The following is a 20,095-nucleotide window of genomic DNA, read 5'->3' as shown; positions in this document are numbered from 1 at the left end:
GCCTGCTTTTGGTGGAGATGTCCCCTTTCCCTCAGGCGTGGCAGAGGCCTGGCACGGCCCAGGCACAGATGGGTTCTTTTCCCCCAGTCTGATTTTATTTTTTTGCATGGGCAGGCATGGGAATCAAGCCCGGGTCTCCGGTGGAGGTGAGAACTCTGCCATGAGCCACCGCGGCCGCCCTCCCAGTCTGATTTTTTGCAAGAGTCTCAGTTGGCAAAGCAAATTATCTCTCTATCTTAACATTTCCTTTTTTTTTCGTTTTCTTTTTTTTTCCTTTTGCATGGGTGAGCACCGGGAATCGAACCAGGTCTCTGGCATGGCAGGCGAGAACTCTTCCACGGAGCCACTCTCACACCGCCTGTAACATTCCCTTTTGGGTCATCAAAAATTAGCCAGAATGGGCAGTGGGAACTATGGAGACCGGAGCTCTCTCCCACCTGCTAAGCCCATTCCATTGCAGCTCGGCCTGGGGACCTGATGGCACAAAACCCGGGTTCGGCGGCGGCGCTGTGGACGCTTTCTTGGTCTCAGCAAGTCCTGTGGTGCCACGAGCCCTTACCTATAATGAGGAGGGGTCGGCACTCTTGGTCGTGACCCAGGGCGTGTGAACCACGTCGGACCCCCCGCCTCCTTACTAGGACCCTGCTTCTCCATAATCAGGTCCCCAACTGCGGTGGCGGATTATAACAGGATGACGCCTAAACGCCACCCGCGGATAAACAACGAACTGTAAAAAGATATTTCTTTTTAGTATATCTGCATAAATTTGGGACCTACTTTACTAAAAAATTATTTATTGTTTTAGAAATTGATTTTACCGGGATTCTCTGTGTTATTTGCTAAATGTGGCAGCCCAACAACCCTGCAGGGCCCCCTGTGTCTCTTGTCCTCGGCTCTTGGCTCCCGGGACTGACGCCCCCCTCGGCAGCTCTTCCGCAGCCCCATCCCTCTGGGCCTTTTCCTTGCTCAGGGGCCGCGCCCACCCACCCACCCAGCCGCCTCGGGCCCGTGTGGATGCTGCGCTGGGGTTCCCCGCGCCCTTCCCTGTCAGAGAGGGTAGAGCTGGGGGCCACCAGGTGGGTGCCCCTGCCGTGCCCATGCCCCGAGGCTGGAAAATTCTTCTATGCAGCCCCCTCCCTGGCAGGGCTGGGGAGACTGATCTGGGGTTCCCTGATTGCACCCACCTCGGTTCTGCCCCCAGAACTTGGCCTCCCCTGTCCCGGCCAGGGAAGTCAGCAATCAGGGAGATAGGGTGCGGGTGGCGGAGGTGGGGGGTGGGCGGCCCTGCACTCCTCTCGGGCTGGCCTGGCTGGTACATGGCTGATACCCCCAGGCGGGGCCTCCAGCCACCTGGCCGCGAGGACTCTCCAAATAATGTGTTTTTACATCAGGCAGAGGGCTCAAGAAGCCCCCACTCTGGGCAGCTTTAATCATTTACACGCCCTCTGTATTCTGATTATTTATAGCTGACCTCTGGGAGGCAAGGGCGATGCTTTCTCTGCTGAGCCCCCACCGTGGCCTTCACTCAGCAGCGACGTCCCTAGGACCAGGACAAACGCACTGTTTGCCCCCGGACACCACGACTGGAGGGGCTGAGCAGGGCTGTGGAGGGAACCCCAGAAGTGCCGACCAGGGGGGCCCCATGGTCTGGAGGACTTTCTGATCAGCCCCTCCTGGCGTGCCCCCTCCCCACTAAACCAGCTGTGACCTGTTGGGGGCACGAGGCCGAGGGGCAAAAGTGCAGGGTGGTGGCTGCTGATGAGCTCGGGGTCCAGTGCTGGACCACACCTGGGGTTCAGCCATGACAGGGAGGTGATGAGGCCACGAGAAAACGAGGATACGGATGCTGGACCTGGTGCAGGTGGGTGCTAGCTCACGGCGCCCTGCTCCAGTCGCACCTGCCATGCCGTGGTCTCTGGTCTCCCCTACCCGGGCTCTCAGGCCTCCCGGGGACCCCCACCCAGACTCCCTGAGCTCCCTTCTGGCCCAGGGGCTTTGCACACAGGAGGCCCTTCCTGTGCCCTCTCCAGGCTGGGCTGGGTCCCCTGAGCCTCCCCGCCCAGCACTAATCACAGGGGAGGGGTGCTGGCACTGTCCAGTGCCCAAGGACAAATCAATCACGACCCTCGTCCCCGCTTGCCAGGTCGGGGCACCTCGGGCGATCACCCAGGTCCCAGGATGCCCAGCAGACTGCAGGGTCCTCGGCTCCACCGCGGGTCTCTGGGGCTGCCGTGACAAACGCCACCCATGGGCGGCTCAGCCGACAGGAGCTCGCCTCCTGGTTTTGGAGGCCAGTGTCCACTCTCAAGGAGCGTGGCTCTCCCTGAGGCCTGTCCCTTCCATGGAGGCAGGCTGGCAGTCCCCACCTCTGTCTCGGGGCCACCTGTCCCCTTCTGTCCCCTCCTCCTGGTGCCAGAATAACCTCTGCTATAATTCTGGGTCCTGGGGGGCGGAGGCCCACCTGCTTCAGCCTGGCCTCTTCTTAACGAGCTGCCCCTTCCCAGGTCCAGGCCGCCTGGGGCCTGGGGCACCTGGGGCTGGGATTAACCCTTGCCACGCTGCATCTCACGTCCTCTCCATTCGCCGCATCCCTTGACCCAGGAGTGGCCCAAGCAGTGCCCACCGGCCATCTGCATCTGTCCCTGCCCCTCTCTCCCTGCCCTGCCCTTGCCTTGGTCCCTGGTGTGTGTGTGGGGTCCTCAAGAGGCCATCCATGAGGGGTGACCTCCTGGGGTCTTTCACGTAAGCCCCAATTCAACACACCCCAGCTGCATATTTGAACCTTGTAAGAGATAGGTTGGAGGTTAGGTCTGAAAAAACCCCGCGGTGGCTGTTTATTCTCTTCCTCTGGCTGCGGCCCAGGGCAGGGGAGCAGACCTGCGCGTTCGCGGCCCCCGTGCGTTTCCCACCTGCTCTTGGGCCTCCTCCTCCTCCCAGGCCCACCCTGGTGCCCGGACCACCCGCTGCTAGCGGAGCCCCTCAGGCCGGGTGAGTCTGAGGCTGGGATTTGGGGGTGGCAAAGGGGCAGGGTGCCAGGGGCGCTCGGCAAGGGGTGACCGACCTGTCCATCAGCGCCGAGTGTCCTGCACCCTGGAAATCCTGCCCGGGCTGCCCGGGACAGCTGGCCCACCTGGTTCTACGTCTGGGGACCTGCTTGGGTGGGGGTGGGTGAAGGGTCCCCATCACCGTGGCCTTCACATGGCTGCCCATGGGTGGGGCCGGGCAGGGGTGACAGTGCAGGGGTCCCTGGGTCAGGCTGGTCAGTGAGATGGCAGAGCCTAAGGACCAGGGAGGGGGCCAGGCGGGGGGTGGGGGGACCATGGCACAGTGGGTGGGCCCCCGGAGTGGACCCCTTTGGAGGAGTGGGACTTCTGAGGGTTGGACAAGGCGGTGGCCCAGGATCTGGAGAAGGGGCTGGGCCATGGGGGGAGGGCCAGCGGCTCCCACATGTGGGAGGCTAGCACCGTGGGTGTGCAGGGGGGTCCCACGGTGGAGAAACTGCCCAGAGCCACAGGCCAGGACAAGGCACTATCGTCAGGCCACGGGGCCCCAGGAGCGGCGGCATCCGGGGCTGCCTCCAGGGGTGGGTGATGTGCCTCGGCATCCTGGAAGCCGAGGCTCCACGGCCACCGCCCCTGGGCCCCAGGTCATTTCTCTTCTCCAAAGTAAGGCAGCCCATCCAACCGGGAGAGTGGGCTGAGAGCCAGGAGAGCCCCAGAAGGCCACCGGGCTTGGTGGCAGCTGAGTCAAAGTGTGCACTCCTAATTCAGGGCTCCCCCCACCCCACTGCCCCTGCAGCTGTGCTGCACTGGAGGTCCCGAGACAATGGGGAGGGGGGTGTAATGAGTTGAATGGCAGCCCCCCCAAACTCACGCCCACCTGAAACCTCAGCATGAGAGTTCATCCTCAAATAGGTCTTTGCATGCAGAAGTAATTCAGGTGAGGATGGAGACGACCCCCTACTGAGTTACAGTGGGATTTGGGTAGAGCAGAGGCCAGGCGAGGGCGAGGTTGGAGTGACCCCAGAGCCCCTGGGGAGCTCGGTCCTGCTGACACCTGGACTTCAGACTTCTGGTCTCCAGAATCGGGGGTCAGTAAAGGTTTGTGGCTTCCAGCCTCCTGGTCTGTGGTCCTTTGTTACGGCAGCATTGGGAAGCTAAGTCCGAGGGACGAAGGAGCCAGGATAGGGCTAGGACAGCAGGCTGGGGCTGCCCCAAGCCTCCTCAATTCTACACCACTTGGGGCCACGTTCTCTCTGAATTCCGTGGATATGAAATCGCCGTCACACGCTGACAATTCCAGAAAATGCTTTCCAAGGAGACACTAATTGGAAGCAGTTCCCCCCTGTGGGAACCCTTCAGCCCTCCTTTAATGACTAAACTAAGAAAGATTTGCTACACACTTTCCAATCATCTCATAAAGGACTGCTTGGGCTTTTGGAAGTAGATTAAATCACACACACCCCGCCCCCCACAATCACTTTGACATTGTCTTTACACCTGGTAAATCTTGTTTAGGAGCTGTGCTGGGATCACAATTACCCAAGGAGGGACTTTTCTCTACTTCTTGGAGTTTGAATTCACAAACAAACCTAGCCTGAGATTTTCCTGCGGGAGCCTCTGTCCACCAGCCTTGAGATGAAAAGGGGTGCTGCATTTCTGGGGTCAGAAAAGGGGACGAAAACAAAATCCCCACTCTGGAGCCTTGTGGGTTTCCATTTGAAACATTTATTTCAGGAAATACATTCTCAACACTTCGTTATTTATACAAAAAGAGACTAATTTCTCAGGAGGCACAGAGCAAAAGGCCATTGTGGAACAGGTCGCGATGAAACGAACAGCATCTCAAAATCTGATTACAAGAAGGAACCATCAGCCCTCCCCTGCCCTGCGGGGGCGGCAGCCGACCCCCAGGCATTCCCGCGGCTGGTGGGGGCCCCCCCCAGGCCGGGCCTGGACGCTGGGACGGATGTCACCCCTCCAGCATCCTGGTGGCTTTGGCAAAACTATGGCAAGTGAGTAAGTAAACTGTGTCCCTAAGGAGCCCAGCTAGGGTCCAAGATCTCTGGGTGGGTGGGGGTGAAAGCCCCAGGGCAGGTGGCACTTGCCCATGCACTGGGCACACCCTGGGTGCTCAGCCCCCCTCCTCCGCTGCTCGTCTCACAGTTGGGGTGTGGTCCCAGACCACAGCCTTGGTGGGGCATCTCGATCTCCCCAGGGGCAGGTTGGGGCTGGAGGGAGTGACTCTGGCCTTGTGGGTGAGTCTGGTCCCCTGGGGAGGGGGCGGGGAGGCGGCCAGGCTGTGGCCCCACCCCCACCCCTGACCAGGCTGCCTCCCCTGTGCCCGGTTGGGGTCTCTATGCTGGCCCTGAGGTGGGGGGGGGGCTGGGAGAGGGGGTCCCGGCCCACTCAAGGCAATGCTGGGCCCAGGGGGCTGGGTGCCTGGGAGGTCTCGAGCCAGAAGGAGCTTCCATGCCAGCCCGCCCTCATCGGGGGCGTGGGGGGCTTCCAGGAGCATACAAGCACCCCCCAAGTGGGCTGAACCTGGTGATAATTTAACCAGAGCATCTCGGGTCAAGCCGAAGTCTGGGGAGACGGACACACGGGGATGCCCTGTCACAGGAGGGTGCTCGGACCTTCCAAAAAAACCCCAGCAGGGTCGGGGGGGGGGGCTTTTTCCCTTTGAATCCGCAAGCGAATCCCAGCAATTTGGGGGCCTCCAGCCCGATGGGAGGAGGCGCTGCGGGGGGTGGGGGAGGGGAGGGGCGGACACGGTCCCCTCTGCAGCGGGTCCCAGTGACCCTGGGGGGACGGCGGTAGCAGGGTCGGCTGAGTGAAGGCACTTTCTGTTCCGGGCGGGTCTCCCCGGGCCTAGCAAAGACTCGCCCCTCGGGGTGGGGTGGGCGGGGTGGCCTGGGGCGCTGTGCGAGTGGGGGGCGTGCGGGAGGTGGGGGCTGCAGGGGCCCTGGGCTGGGGGCGGGCACCGGGCGGCAGGGTCTGCAGGCAGGAAGCAGCTCGCCCCTCGGGCCTCGCCTCACCCCACGTGGGCACTGAGGGAGCCCCCCAGATCCTCCCCCGGCACATCCCCCAGTCGGTGGGCTAATAATTAACACACTCAAGATGACACACGTTATCTTGTTACTTGGCAGCGTGTAGAAGGGACGGAGCCCGATGACAAATGGAGAGAATTATATAAACCAGCACGGGGCGGGGGGCGGGGCCTACATCTCGGGCGCCTCGGGCTCCTTGTCCCCCACGCCGTTGGCCATGGCGCCGCTGCCCTCGTTGAGCCGCCGCACGCGGTAGGCCTCGAAATGGATGCTGCTGGTGATGTCCTTGATATTCTGCATGTGGGTCCTGGGGGGCCCCGGGGGGGTCAGAGGGGTGCGGCCAAGCAGAGCCCCGCCCCCAAGCAGAGGGTTGGCTCCTCCCCCCGTACCCCCCCCCACGGCATGACTGCGTGTGAGCCGCCCTGGGTGAGACCCCTCCGGGCCAGCCCCCTCAGGTGGGCGCCCCCCCCCCCCCCCGCGCTCACCTGATGAGCAGGTCCCGTAGGTAGGCGAACTCACAATGCGTGGTGTTCTCCACTGAGGAGAGAGGTGGGGGGGTTCAGGGTCCTGCAGGGCGCCCCCACTCCCCAGCCTCTCCGCCCCCAGGACTGTGCCCAGCGCGTCCTCCGGGGCCGCCCCGTGGCAGGGCAAGAAGGGGCGTCCTCCCACGCGTGTCCCCAGGACAGCGGCAGGAGGGGCTTGGCTCCTGCTCTCAGGAAGGTTCTGGACTAGAGGGAGGAGACGGCACAGAAACCGGACCCAGACAATGCGGGGGTGGGGGCGGGCCAGGGGTCTCCGCTCCACGGGGGGGGCAGGGGGGGAAGGGAAGGGGAAGGAATGGCCCGCGTGGAGAGAGGCGAGACCCGGAAGCCGAACCATGAAAGAACACTTGCAGCCCAGTGCGGCCTCCACGCACACGCGCCCTGCCCGCCCCACGCACACCCAGGGCCCACGTGGGTGCCGCACACCAGATCACCTCCTCTCACAGCTCAAGGACCAGCCCAGCCGTGCCACTGGGCCTTTGCACACACCCTGGCCCAGCTCCCCCAAAGCTCAAAGGCACCTGATGCTGAGTTTCAGGAATGCAGTGCCTTCCGGGGGGCGCAGGAAAGAGCTGGAAGGGGACACAGGAGCACGCTGGGACTGTTTGGGGCCTGAGCTGGGGGCAGTTTAAGAGTGGCCGTGCTTCATAACTGGTTATGCACACACACCGCCCAGTGCGAATCTATTACACAACCTGACGTTTCAGGTAGAACTATTATCATACAGGAGAACGCTTTTCTAACAGGAAGGGCAGGCAGTGAGACCTCCTGGACTGGGGGGATTGGGCAGCAAGAACAGAAAAGTGGGGTGAAGGGGCAGTAGGGTTACTGGGTGGACTGCTTTCTTGTGCAGGCTTTAATCTCATCTTCGCAGCCCCTATGAGTTTTGTCCTATTATTCCTCCTCTACAGGAATGGGGCTTAGAGAAGGTAAACAATCTGTGCATCCAGAGTTGCAAGCTTGTACGGCCAGAAACAGGATTTGAATCCCATACCTCTGGCTCCACAGTCCAGGTTGAACACAGAGACACAGGGTTTTCTCTGTCTCGTTTTAGCTTGACAAGCCAGCAGGCAGGGAAGAAGCCAGCTGGGGCTAAGAAAGACCCAAGGGATCCGAGCTGTGCCAAGCTCTGGATTTTCTTTTACTTTCCTCTTGCTCCTGAACCCATGTTCCCTGCACTTGTGCCAGAACCACCTGCCAACTCACCATCACACAGCATTTTTTTTTGGGGGGGGGTGGACATTCTTGGAATCAAACCCAGGTCTCCCACATGGAAGGCAAGCATTCTACCACTGAGCCCCATGCACCCACACAGCATTTTATATAACTCAGAAGGGCAGTGAGAGTTGGTGGGGAGAACAGAGCCCCGGAGTTGAGGTGTGAGCGGGTGATCTCTGCTTCCCGGCTGTGACACATGGGCAGACTATTCTGGTCTCTCTGACCCTCAATCTCTTCATCTGTCCTCGTGAGGACATGAAAGAAATTAAATGAGATAACGGTGTAATTTATTATACAGTACCTTCTTCCTGAAAAGGCAGTTTCCAGGGATGGGTAAAATACTCTAAGATAGTGGGCACCCATGAGAGGAAGGAATGGAAGGAAAGAAGAGTCAGGGGATCAAGGAGGTAAGAACGAAGCACTTAATAACAAGCATGCTAGGGGTCAGCCCTGAGTGCCCAGTTCTCTGGTCAGTTATTCATTCATGCTGTCCCTGAGAGAAGAGCAAGTCAAGTGTTCTGGGGGTTCAGCCCTGCCTGGAACTAAGAGGTCAGAGGGTCTTCATAAAAGATGCTGGGGGTGGGCGACGGTGGCTCAGCCGGCACAGTGCTTGCCTGTCATGCCGGAGACCTGGGTTCGATTCCCGATACCTGCCCCCCCCCCCACACACACACAAAAAGGATGTTGGGAGGTGAGAACCACCACCTTGCCAGTCCTTAACATTACAGTTTCTTGGGGCTGCTTGTCTTAACACCCCTCAATCTGAGCTGGTGGTGTCTAAAGAAGTTGGTAGATGTTACAGTGATGGGAACTGTGAGGCAGGATCAGAAAACCAAGGGCTTTCATTTCCGGGCAATTTGGGCTCCTACAGGCTACCTGCAGTGCCCCGAGCTGGACACCAGGGGGCAGCAGAGGCATGCTGCTCACTGGCGCCCCCTCCACCCTGCCCCGGGAGGGCAGCCCCAGCCCCTCTCCACCCTCATAAAAAGACTCCCGAAGAAAGGAAACAGAAGGAGGACTGAGGCCTGGACATCCGACAGGGAGGGTAGTGGCCCCTAAAGAGACGGCCCTGGGGTCAAGCCCTGGCCGAGCAGGGAAGAGGGGCGCACTGCAGGAAGGGGACCTGGCCTGCGAGGTGTACGCTGGGGGACACCAGACTGTGCTGCCTGGGAGAAATGCCTGAACCCAGCCCACCAACACCCCCAGTGGGGGGAGCACCTGGGGGGCGGGGTAGCATGGGAAGAGGCACTGGGCCCTCCCACCTGTGTTGCAGCAGGGGACCGTGCTGGGCAGGTGGGCAGTGGGAGGGGCGAGTGGGGGCCCCCCCAGAGCTGCTGCTCCCGCTGGGGGGCTCCGGGTAGGGTGCCTGCCCCCTGCACCTCCTTTCCGTAAGGGGGTCCTGGCCCATCTGTCACAGGGAGGGCTGATTCTTAGAACAATTTTGCCCCTAAAAGCTCCAATGGCCTTGGTGACACTCTCATTTTACCCCAATCTCGCATGCAGGGCCCACCTGAGGGTGGCGGACCCCAAGGCCCAGCAGGGAATAAAGGCCTGGCCCAGCTCAGTGCGGGAGGAGAAGGTCCCCACATCTGCCCCCACGTCTGTCCCCAACTCGCATCCACCCTGACCTTCTGTCTCCTCCTTGACTGGGCCTTTCCGCCAAGCCACTCACAGGCATGCAGTGTCCTATTTCCCTTCCTCCATTCGAGAGAGGAAGAGGAAGGAAATGCCCAGACCCTGCCCACCGAGGCTGGTGACCTCCAAAAGATGCCCGTGTCCTAGCCCCCGGGCCCATGCGTGTGACGTTATCTGGGAGCGGGACCTTTGTGGCTGTAACTGAGGAGCTTGAGGTGAGGTCATCGTGCATCCCCGGCCCCAAGTCCAACAGCTGCGTCCTAACAAGATGAGGGCCAACATGGAGAAGCACAGGGAGCAGCCGGGGTTGGAGAAGCGGCCGTGGGGGCCTCCAAAAGCCAGGAGAGTAGGGAGCAGGCGCCCCCGGGGCCTCAGACAGGGGCAGCCCAGCCAACCCCACGAATGCAGACCGAGAGGACCCACTTCCGTCCTGGCTGCCCCTGGAAACCCGTATGCCCCCCACACGTTCAGGGCGGGGCTTCCAGGACCTTCGGCAGGGAAGGGCTGCTCAGTGCTTAAGAGCTGGAGACCCAGGCCCAGAGAGGGGGGTGCAAGGTCACACAGAACTACCCTTGGGGGCCCCTTCCTGGAGACTGCCCCGATGGGGAGCCACTGCTCAGTTCCCCGATGGGGAGCCACTGCTCAGCTGGGGTCCTGAGCAGGGTCTCACCTCCTTGGGGGAGGGAGACGGTGGCAGCCCCCAGTGGCCGGGCTGGGGCCCCCGGCCTACCTTCGATGGTACCCCATCTGGTCTTCCTCCCGAGGATGCGCTTTCCGTTCACCTGGTACTCGTGGTCGCTGCCCACGACGGCAAACGGGATCATCTCCTGTGCAAGGCCGGGGACCTCAGTTAGGTAGCCCGCCCGGGCCCGGGCCCCCGGACACCCTCGGCGCGAGAGGGCAGATGCGGGTGCAGGGCTCACGGCCGACCCCCCAGACGCCCCCAGACTGACTCACTCGGAACTTCTCATTCACCGTCCGGTCCTCTGAGTCCTCGTCAAACTCCTTCTGGGGGTACACGTCGATGCCATTGGACAGCAGGTCTGCGGTGATCTGGGGGCCGGGGGCACAGTGAGGGCAGCACCTCGCATGCGCCAAGGCCCCCATGCCGTGTGCTGCCTCAGCTCAGGGAGGTGGGGGGGGGGCAGACTGGCCGGCCTGCAGCTCCGAGGGACCCGGGGGCCATCATCCAGGCTCTGTGTCTCTCCTCTCCACCTCGTCACTCCCACTCGGAACCCCCCCCACACTGAAACTTCTAGAAGCCCTCTCACCACAGCTCTCCCCAGGCCTGCCTGGTGCCTTCTGTGGGGGTAGCAGAGCCCCGGCAGGGACAGTGCTCAACTGAGAAGGTCCCGGGGACAGGTGCCGTCCCTGCCCCCAGCACTGACCTTGCGCTGGCTTCGCACTCCTTTCCCCGCAGCATCCGACCTGACCCCAGGCAGGGTGGGGCCCAGCAGGGTCCACCGGGAACGAGGCTCTGGGGGAGCCCAGGCGCCTGGGTTCTGCACGGTTCCCCAGGTGATCCCCGCGAGCAGCCCATTGGGAAGCGGTGGCCCGGGGCTCGCCCGCCTACCCTGAGCCCCCGCCCCCAGCAGCCGCTGCCCCCTGCCTGGGCGAGGAGGTCCCTGAGCCGGGCCCCACATGGAGCTGCTCCGGGCCGGGCAGCCAGAGGTGGGGCAGCCCAGGCAGGGGCCTACCCGCTGCTTGAAGTAGACCCTCTCCTCCAGGGTCAGCGTGTCGGCCTTGGCAATGACCGGGACGATGTTGACCACCTTGCTCAGCCGTTTCATGAACTCGATATCCAGGGGCCTGAGGCTGAGGTGGGACGGGACTTAGGGCGGCTGGCGGGAGGGAGGGAGGGAAGCAGGGCAGGGGGGTGGGAGAGGGGCTCTTGGGCCTGCTGGGGGCTCACAGGGGGGCTGGGCACTGGCAAGGCCGAGCCGTGGCTGGGGGATGGGCCACCATCCTTGCCATCCCTGGGGCATGGATCAGGGGTGCCGGCACAGAGAGGGTGGGGCGGCCCTCTGAGGATGCACAGCTGAGGAACATCCTCAGTGCGGCCCAAACACCTGGCCTGAGAACACAGGCTGCCTTCACTCAGGTTCCGGAACCTCCCAGCACCCACCCAGCTCTCCCGGGCACAAGCTGAAGGCTGGATCCAGAGGTCAGAGCCAGCCTCTGGGGGCACAGCCACTCCCAATACCTGCTCGGCCCCTCTGGCTGGATGGCAGCCTGGGAGGGGAATGGGGGCCCCGGGCAGCACCCCCAGGACTTGGGCCCAGGACCTACGAGTGCCCCGTGGCCGGGATGAAGTAGAGGCAGCAGTGGACGCGCGTGTCTGGTATCCGTTTCTTGCGGTTGATGTTGATCTCCTCCTGCAGGTACTTCTCGTACTGGTCATTGATGAACTTCATGATGGGCTGCCAGCTGCACAGGAGGCCGGGTCACCGCGGGCAGGCACCTGAGTGTCCCCATCCCAGAACCCGCCTGGTACCCAGCCGCGGACACCCCTTCCCGGGGCCCCGGGTGCTGGCTCTGTGAGCAGAGGGGGCCACTGCCCGAGCTTGGGGCTCCCCACCAGCCTCCCCGAGCTGAGCTCCGGGCCTCGGGATGGATGGAAGGACACGATTCCCGGGGCCCTCAGCCTGGGTCCGGTTTCCCGACCTCCCAGGGCCTGGCTGCAGTTCACATGCCCCGTCCCCACTGCTCGTCCAGCTGGGATGGGGGCTCGCAGCTCACCAGTTCTCGTTGTTGATGTGGTCGCCGAACCCCGGCGTGTCAATGACCGTGAGCTTCATGTGGACGCCCTTCTCCTCGATGTCTGTGGGGGGTGGCGGTCATGCGCTCAGCGGGGAGCGGGAGACGCCATCCCCCAGGACCATCTCAGAGCTGGGGACTGTCGCCCTGGGGGCTCCCGTGACGTGGGGTGGGAAACTCAGCTGTCTCCCGGGGTCAGGGCCCCGGGGCAGTCCTGGAGCAGACCCCCCTGGGTGGGGGTCCTGGGGCAGCGGGGGCCTGGCTCGAGGTATCCTGCGTGCGCACCTCCCCTGGCTCCCCGCGGCGCTCACCGTGCGTGATGGATTTGATCTCGATGGTTTTGGGGATGCGCTCCTCGGATGTGGGCTGCACCGACTTCCGGCTGATCTTGGATTTGAAGAGGGTGTTGATGAGGGTGGACTTGCCCAGGCCGCTCTGCCCTGGAGGAGAGAGGAGGCGGCGGCTGGCGGGCTGCCTGGAGGAGGCACCTCGGGGCCACCCAGTCCCACAACCTCCCCCTCTCCCCAGGTCATGAGGGTAATGGGCTGGGGTCCTGGGCTGAGCGTAATGGCCATCCCCACACTGCAGACCCGGGGGGTCCCGCGGCGCCTCAGCCTGCTGGGCACGTCACCCCTCCGGTAGCCTCCAGGACAGAGGTCTCCTGGAAGCCTGGATTTGGGAAGGGCAGCAGGCAGGCAGCAGCCTGGAGCCGGGGGGTGCCAGGGACACCTCCAGCTGGCCCAGGAGTCATAACAACAAGGAGCGCCACTCGGACCCTGACTGGCTGTGACCTCGGGCAGGTCCTGTCCTCCCTGCGCTTCAGTCTCCTCATCTGTACATTGGGCTTAACGGCCCCCTCCCTGGGGGCTGTGAGCAGCACCCATCATGCAGTGCCTGCTGCCGCCACTAAGGGCGAGAGGTCAGCTTCGGCACGTCAGGACACAGGGTGCCCAAGAGGGCTTCAAAGGAAGGTGTTCTGTCGGCAGCTGGAAGGGCCGTGTGGGGTGCGGGTGGGTCCCCGGGGACCTGTCTGCAGTGTTGCCTGAGCAGGCAGCCCAAGGGGACAGATTGGCCAAGGCTGCCCCCAGCCCTCAGCTCCTCATGGGGGACAGCTTAAGGGAGCCACCTCTGAAGGGGGCCGAGGCACTCCATGGGACCCCTGCCCCCCCCCCCCATGTCTTGGTCCGTTCCCGTGTGAGCCAAGCTCGAGGGAGCCAGGCCCAAAGCAGATGCCGACTGACCTCCCTGGAGCCCCCAAGGATTTCCAAAATGGTCCCCCATCTCTGCTGGGCCCCACTGCCTAGATGCAGGGACTTCTTAACGAAGGCACGAGCCCCCCAGACCCCTCCTGCATCCTCAAACCTCCCGCCTGAGCTGCCACTCTGGCTTCTGTGGGGGTTCTGGGTCAGAGGTCAGAGGTCAGTGGGGGGGGGAGGGTCAGGCCACTGGGTCGTGGTGAGTTCCTACAGCATGTGAGAGCCCACACTTGACTACGGGGCTTGTTGATCCGCCCCAGGCAGGGTCCTGGGACTCCGGGAGGGGCTGAGGCGCTGGGGTGATAGGGGGGAATATGTAGCCGGGGGGTCGACACACCAGGGGTCTGTGGGGTTCGAAGGGCAAGTTTTAAAGAGAGCCCAGCCTGGAGCCTGCAGGAGAGGGAACTGTATTTCTCACTGAGGCTCCGTGGACCTGCTGTGGCCACCCCACTGCAGGACTTGGGTCCAGACAACGAAGGGAGCTAGCATCCCAGCCTCTGAGGGAGGGGGACATCGGGATGGGAGTGCTGGCCCCCCCACTCAGCCCATAGCCGCATGGCCACCTACCTGTCCAGGCCTCCCACAGTTGTGCCTCAGTGCTTGGGGTAGGGGCAGTCATGGGCCAGGTGCCCACATGCTCAGTGGACCTGGCAGCCGAGGGGCTGACTGGCCAGCGGCGAGCACCCAGGATACCCCGCCCCCACCCTGGCTCAGAGACAGGGGCGTGATCTAGTCACCCAGTGGGCTCAGCCCCCGCCCTGCCCCGGGAGCCAGGGAGTCACTGGCCCCAATCCCCCTCCTAACCGCCAGTGGCCACAAAGACTGTTCCTGCTCTAAGGCATCAGGAGCCCAAGATGGGCCCTGCTGCAGCTGACCCCGCGGCCGGTGTGCCAGGCACCACTCCCCGTGTCAGGCCACTTCACCCTCCCAGACAGGGGCGACGGAGCAGGAAACAGGCCCGGAGCTGGCGTTACAACAGGCACTGCACACGCATGCACACGTAGACACACACACGCACTCACACACACACACACACACACACACACACAGAGACGCGCGTGCAGCTCCAGGGCCCAGCGCTCTACCCCCACAGGCTGGGCTAACAAGCACACTTGGAAAAAAAAGAACGAGTTATGCCCAGTTTCCAGTGGTGGTAACATCTTTCAAAGAAAAGTGCCAGGAGCCCCGGCCTGGGCCGTTTGGTGGCCTTGGGCCTGGCACCCCTGCCCCCTGTCCCCTCTGCCCCAGCCACGTGTGCCCTGGCCAGCCCAGCCTGGGGTGCTGCAGACGTCCCGGCCCTGTTGCTCGTTTCTGGGGGGTGCCAGCTGGGGCATTTTAAAGCTCACCCCAATTTTGCAACTGTAGGTTCCCAGGTGGCCACCCACTGCCTGTGCCAGGGACTGTGCCCTCCTGGCCCCTTTGGGTGCCCCAATGTATGGGTGAGGGAGCCGAGTCTCGTGCAGGGGGCATGGCAGGATGAGTGCCCACCAGCTCGGCTGGGACCACACTGGGATTCTGCCCGGACCTGTGGACCCCGAGACAGCTGTCCTTCGGCCCCTACTGGGTTGGGGGCAGCCGCAGGACAACCAGCCCGTGTGGGGACGGCTGCCTTGGCTGTTTCCAGGAGCCTGTGACTTCACTAGATTGGCCTGTTCCTCAACACGGCACTCTGAGGGCAAAAAAGACTCCCAGGGAGAGAAAGGGCCACCATTGTCCTCAGGTGTGTGGGGGGCAGGGGGTCCTGGGAAGGTGAGGGGCTCCAGGGATGCTTCCCCGAGGTCACAGTGGGCGCCAGGGCATCGTCGCCCTCCCGTCCAAAGCTCGAGAAGCCTGGTGAGAAACTCCTCCGGCCGGCTGACCCCCAGGGCTCTAGGGGTAGCCCTGCCTTCCCCTGGCCCCCCGGGCTCCGGCCCATGCAGGCAGAGAGGAGGCGCCCCCCAGACGACCCTGGAGGGGATCGTGAGACCCCGGGGGTGAGGGCGAGGCGGGAAGGAAGCCGGGCGTGGCACAGCTGCACTGAGAACCCCAAACACGGGGCAGGAGGGAGCCCCTTGGGGGATGGCCAAGGAGGCCATGGAGTGGCCTCCACTCCATGGAGGATGGACCCCGCAGGGGCATCTCCCCAGACCCTTCAGCCACCCTGGTGGGGGACGGAGGCATCAGTCTGGGGGCTTTGGCCAAGAGACCAGCAACCTGGGCCATGCCCTGGCCTCGGGCACCCTCTCCACAGGGTCACTGCGAGGACGGAAGGGCCCAGTGCCTCAGGGAACAAGAGGCCAGGCTGGGTGGCCCCAGATGCTGGCTGGGTCGGGGTGCTCTCTGCCCTCCAGGCCCCACCACAGAGGTCCCGCGGCCTGAGCACTGGCCACCTGCCCCACCCAGGGCTCGTGCTTCTCCTGTGGCTCGGACAGTGGGGACAGGGGTGCCACTGCCCCACCCCCGCCGGCTGACCAGCCATCCACAGGGCTTCCTAAGAGGCCCCTCCCCTGGCACACGCCCCCTCCCCACTCCCACCGCGCCACCCACCCAGTTCTACAGATGAGACGACTGCGCCCAAGGGCCCGGGTGGCTTCCCAGGGCTGGAGCCCCCACGGGGTGTGGGGTGGGGGGACAGACAGTGAGGCAATGGGGGGCACAGTGGGACGACATGGGGGCTGGTGAGGTGGTGGGAGGCAGCCCGGTGGGGGGGACAGCACGGCATGGGGGAAGCAGAGGGGGCGGTGAGGTGTGGTGGACAGTGAGGCAGTGGGGGGCAATGTGGTGGGGGGCGTTGGCAAGGAGGCATAGGGGGACAATGAGGTGCCATGGCGGGGACAGCAAGGTGCCATGGGGGGGACAGGGAGGTGCCTTGGGGGGAACAGCGAGGCTCCATGGGGGCGCAGCGAGGCTCCATGGGGGGGCAGCGAGGTGCCATGGTGGGGGGGACAATGAGGTGGCATGAGGGCAGCGAGGGCACTCACCGACCACCATGATGTTGAACTCGAAGCCCTGCTTCATGGCTTTTCTCCGCATCTGCTCCAGGATGGAGTCGATTCCCACGTAGCCGAAGTCCGCGGGTGCCTTGTCACCCCGCAGCGCGGGGGCCTGCTTGAGCCCCGAGTCCCTGGGGGTGTCGGTCATGTCTCCGGTGCAGCTGGGCGCAGCCACGGTGGCTGTGGGGGGAGGCAGAGGCATCAGGGCAGTGGGGGTCAAGCACTGGAGCCCCCCCCCGCTTCCCAGATGGGGAGATGGGTGAAGAGCTGTGAAGCGACGTGCTGTCCCCGTCCCCCCTCTTCACCCGCAAAGCTCCCGCCTCTGCTCTGCACAATCTCACACGTGCCTATTCACGCCCTGAACCCAAGAGCCCGCCCGCAGCCCTTCCCATGGCACCCCCCCCGGGACCCCGGGCTGCACCCTGCACCCTGCCCTGCTGACCGGGTGGGACCCCAGCCTCGGCCTTCACTGTCTTCAGCCGAGTGGCCGGACTGACCCTGAGCAGGGACAAAGGGGGACGGGGCCAGCCTCTGCAGGGCCTACCACCTCACAGGTGCACGTGAAATCTCAAGGAAGCTCCCGGCAGCCCTCCTGGGAGGCAGGCAGTGTGCCGCTTCCGGGGTGGGGGGTGGGGAGCGAGGCAGCTGCTGGGGTGGGGGGGGTCAGGGGTGGAAGGCGGCCTCTGGACTTGGGGCGAGGGGCGAGGGTGCAGGTGGGGGCTGGCCGAGGCCTCCCTGCTGCGCCCAGTGGGACCCAGACCCGTGCCCGGAGGCCAGGACGGGCTTTAGCTCTGCTCTGGGGCCGCAGACCGGCAAAAGGGACTGAACATCCCCAAATAACTGCAGCTCGGCAGGGCGCAGGCTGCAGGCGAGGGCCTTCCTGTCACCACCCCCCACCCCCCCACCCCGTTAGAAACCTACACGCCTAGGCCAGGGCTTTGGAGTGGGGGGGGGATGCGCGACGCCCAGAAGGCGCCTGCGGGGACCGGAGGTGGCCCCGCCCACACGAGGGCCGGGCCGTGGGAGGGGTCTCCATGCCTGGCCCCCCCACACACGTGGCCCCCACAGCGGGAGGCAAGACCTGGCCGACAGCCCCAGACTCCCCACCCCGCCAGTCTGCAGCCACGTGGGGCTGCCCACCTCCACCACTGCCCCTGGGTCAGTGCTCCCTGCGCCCCTGGGTGCCGGATCCCCAGCCCCTCTGCCCACTCAGCAGGGCCTCCCCCGCCCCCCGGCCCCCCACCCCCCAGCTCAATGGAAGGGATCACCCGGGCTAACTTCCGGAAGGCAGGTGGGAGGGAGGGAGGAGGCTCCTGGGCACGCAGCCCCCAGGAGGGCCACCCCCAGCAGCGGGGGACCGTGCCTGGGGTACAGCCTCCCAGCCCCACCCACCCCAGCCTCGCCTGCCCTCGGGCGCGGCAGGACAACAGAGCTCTGACAAGATGGACCCCGCAGGCTGCAGAAGCTGCTTTTCTACTTCCTGGGTAGGCCAGGAGGGCGGCTGGGCCCCCACGCCCCACAGCTGCACTGCCTTTCTGTGCAGGGGTGTCATGGGGGGGTGTATGGAGACCCTGGAGAGCAGGCCCGCTTGGCTGCGGGGTGGGGGTCCGGGTCCCCAAGTGAGTTCCTGGGCTCCCCTTTCCCCAGCCTTGAGGGGACAATGACCTACTTCACACAACTGGAGGACAATGAGAGGTGTGCGGTGGGGGGGGGGCATGACCCCCAGTTCCTAGCAGCCCCAGCAAGGGTAGATTGTGGGGGTCAGCACTCCTTTTCCTGTGCCAGATGCCAGCGAGGCAAGGCAGTGGGCCGCCCGGGGACAGTGGGGATGGACTCTGCACGGCCGGGAAGGCCTCGAGGCCTTTTTGCTCCCTCCTCAGAAACACCCTCCCGGGGCTTCCAGTATCTTTAAATAAACCCAAGTGGGCTGCGTCTGGCCCCGAACATGTGGCTTTGGGCGGCTTCCTGGAGACCGGCAGGAGGCCCAACCCGGTTTCTGACGATGGTTTCCTTCTGCCTGTGGGGGTGGGGGTGGCGTCCCCGGCTCCCAGCTGCAACCCCCCGGCCTCGCCCCCATCGCAGGCCCCAGCAGAGCAGAGCAGACCCCCTGCCTTGCCCTGGACGTGATTGGGGGACAGTAATACAAATAGGGGACAAGCCCTATCCTTTCCCCATGGACTTGGGGACGTGTTGTCCTGCACACGTCAGATCCACTCCTGCCACCCTCTCCCCGGGTGCTCCGCTTCCCCCAGAGCACACGGCGGTACCCGGGAGCCCCTGCCCCTCCACCCACCCTGGGACCCCAGGGCACTCAAGCCTCGAGGGGGGCGGGGATCCAGGCCCAGGCCCGAGGTGGGAGCCGCCGGGGGCACGCGGCTGGCCCAGCAGGAACCGGCCTTCAGCCGATCACCTTTCATTTCATGGCAATTCACTGGCATTTACACAGCCGCACGCGCCAAGGGGCACTCTACCGGGCAGCGCGGCATCTCGGCAGCGCGATCCCACTGCGGCAGCATGGAGGAAGGAGGACACGGGCCGCACTGTGCTCGCGACCCCAGAGCGCCCTACTCATGGCTGCGGCATGCCAGGGACGTCCGGGACCCACGTGCCCCCAGTGAGAGGGAAGTGGACTGTCTGCCCACCGTTTGGCCCGGTGAGGGCCCTAATAACACCCACGTGACGACGGAGATGGCCGAATTCTACTGTGAGCACAGAGGGGGAACTGGGGGATCTCATGGGGGCTGCTTGCCCATGCTGACCCTCTGTCTACCCCCACCCCAGAGCAGGTGGGAAGAAGGGGTCGTGGGGACATTTCCACTGTGAAGTGGAGGTTAAGGGCTGAGCCCCCTACCCCGTGCTGCCGGGCCCCTGGCTCCACTGCTCCAAGCCTGCCCTGTAGGGAGGACATAGCTGCACCCACCCCACCCAGGAGACGGCCGGCCAGTCCTCTGCCTCTCCCCTTGGCCCTGACAGCTGGATAACCAATACTAAAGGAAAGGAGACTCATAAAAGAACTCGAAGGGGTTCCTTAAGTCCAGGATGACACTCACTGCACCCTCAGTAAGCAGAGTGGGAAGGGGCCCCATTTTTAAAAGGCAGAACATGCACGCTCAGAGAGGTTAAGTAACCTGGGCAGTTCACACAGCATCCCTGCAAGTTCACGGTTCCTGGCTGGAGCGAGTCCCACTCAAGAAGGTCTCTGGGAGGGGTGAGCTGCAGGGACGTGACCCTCCCTCGATGGCAGACCCAAGCCGAATTACCATGAACATCACAGGTGACTCTCAGAAATGCTTTGGTTTGGACAGACAGACACTCGAGACAAGGGGCAGGGCCTCTGGCTGGGGAGCAGGCGCCTCGGGTCGGTCCACAGCTGCTCCACCTGAGAAAGGGGGTGGCCGGCGCACCTCCGCACCCAGCCTTGCCCCTACCCTGCCAGCTCCTTGAAGCCTGTGGCTGCAGCTTCTCAAGAACTATCTAAAATGCCTCACAACTGCAACATGGATAACGAAAAATGGCCTGGCTTGCAGTGGAATATTACTTGGCCATGGAAAAGAATGACTTTTTTTCAGGACGAACACGATGCTGGAAGAAGCCAGACCCAAAAGGCCCCAGGTTGTGGGGTTCTACTTCCATGAGGGACCTAGAATGGGCAAACCCATGGGGACA

General features: G+C 63.8%; 1 protein-coding gene across 8 annotated transcripts in view; it reads right to left on the bottom strand.

Annotated features, from left to right (window-relative positions):
- Positions 1-6,119: 6,119 nt before the first annotated feature.
- SEPTIN9 (septin 9) overlaps positions 6,120-20,095 on the bottom strand; it is a 152,621-nt gene continuing 138,645 nt past the window's right edge. For 7 of the 8 annotated variants that reach the window (XM_077163953.1, XM_077163956.1, XM_077163952.1 and 4 more), the window contains 9 exons: positions 16,418-16,609; positions 12,513-12,641; positions 12,184-12,265; positions 11,734-11,871; positions 11,142-11,259; positions 10,402-10,497; positions 10,175-10,271; positions 6,535-6,586; positions 6,120-6,356 (listed from right to left, as the gene is read on the bottom strand). In XM_077163953.1, the coding sequence (XP_077020068.1) occupies positions 6,221-6,356; positions 6,535-6,586; positions 10,175-10,271; positions 10,402-10,497; positions 11,142-11,259; positions 11,734-11,871; positions 12,184-12,265; positions 12,513-12,641; positions 16,418-16,609 (1,040 nt within the window). In that variant the 3' untranslated portion in view covers positions 6,120-6,220. Of the gene's footprint in view, positions 6,357-6,534; positions 6,587-10,174; positions 10,272-10,401; positions 10,498-11,141; positions 11,260-11,733; positions 11,872-12,183; positions 12,266-12,512; positions 12,642-16,417; positions 16,610-16,871; positions 16,958-20,095 lie in introns of those variants that run through there. The other variant, XM_077163958.1, reaches the window with a different exon arrangement.

Source organism: Tamandua tetradactyla, chromosome 6 (assembly GCF_023851605.1).
Source record: "Tamandua tetradactyla isolate mTamTet1 chromosome 6, mTamTet1.pri, whole genome shotgun sequence".
Taxonomy (NCBI): domain Eukaryota; kingdom Metazoa; phylum Chordata; class Mammalia; order Pilosa; family Myrmecophagidae; genus Tamandua; species Tamandua tetradactyla.
This window is presented reverse-complemented; position numbering and strand designations above follow the sequence as displayed.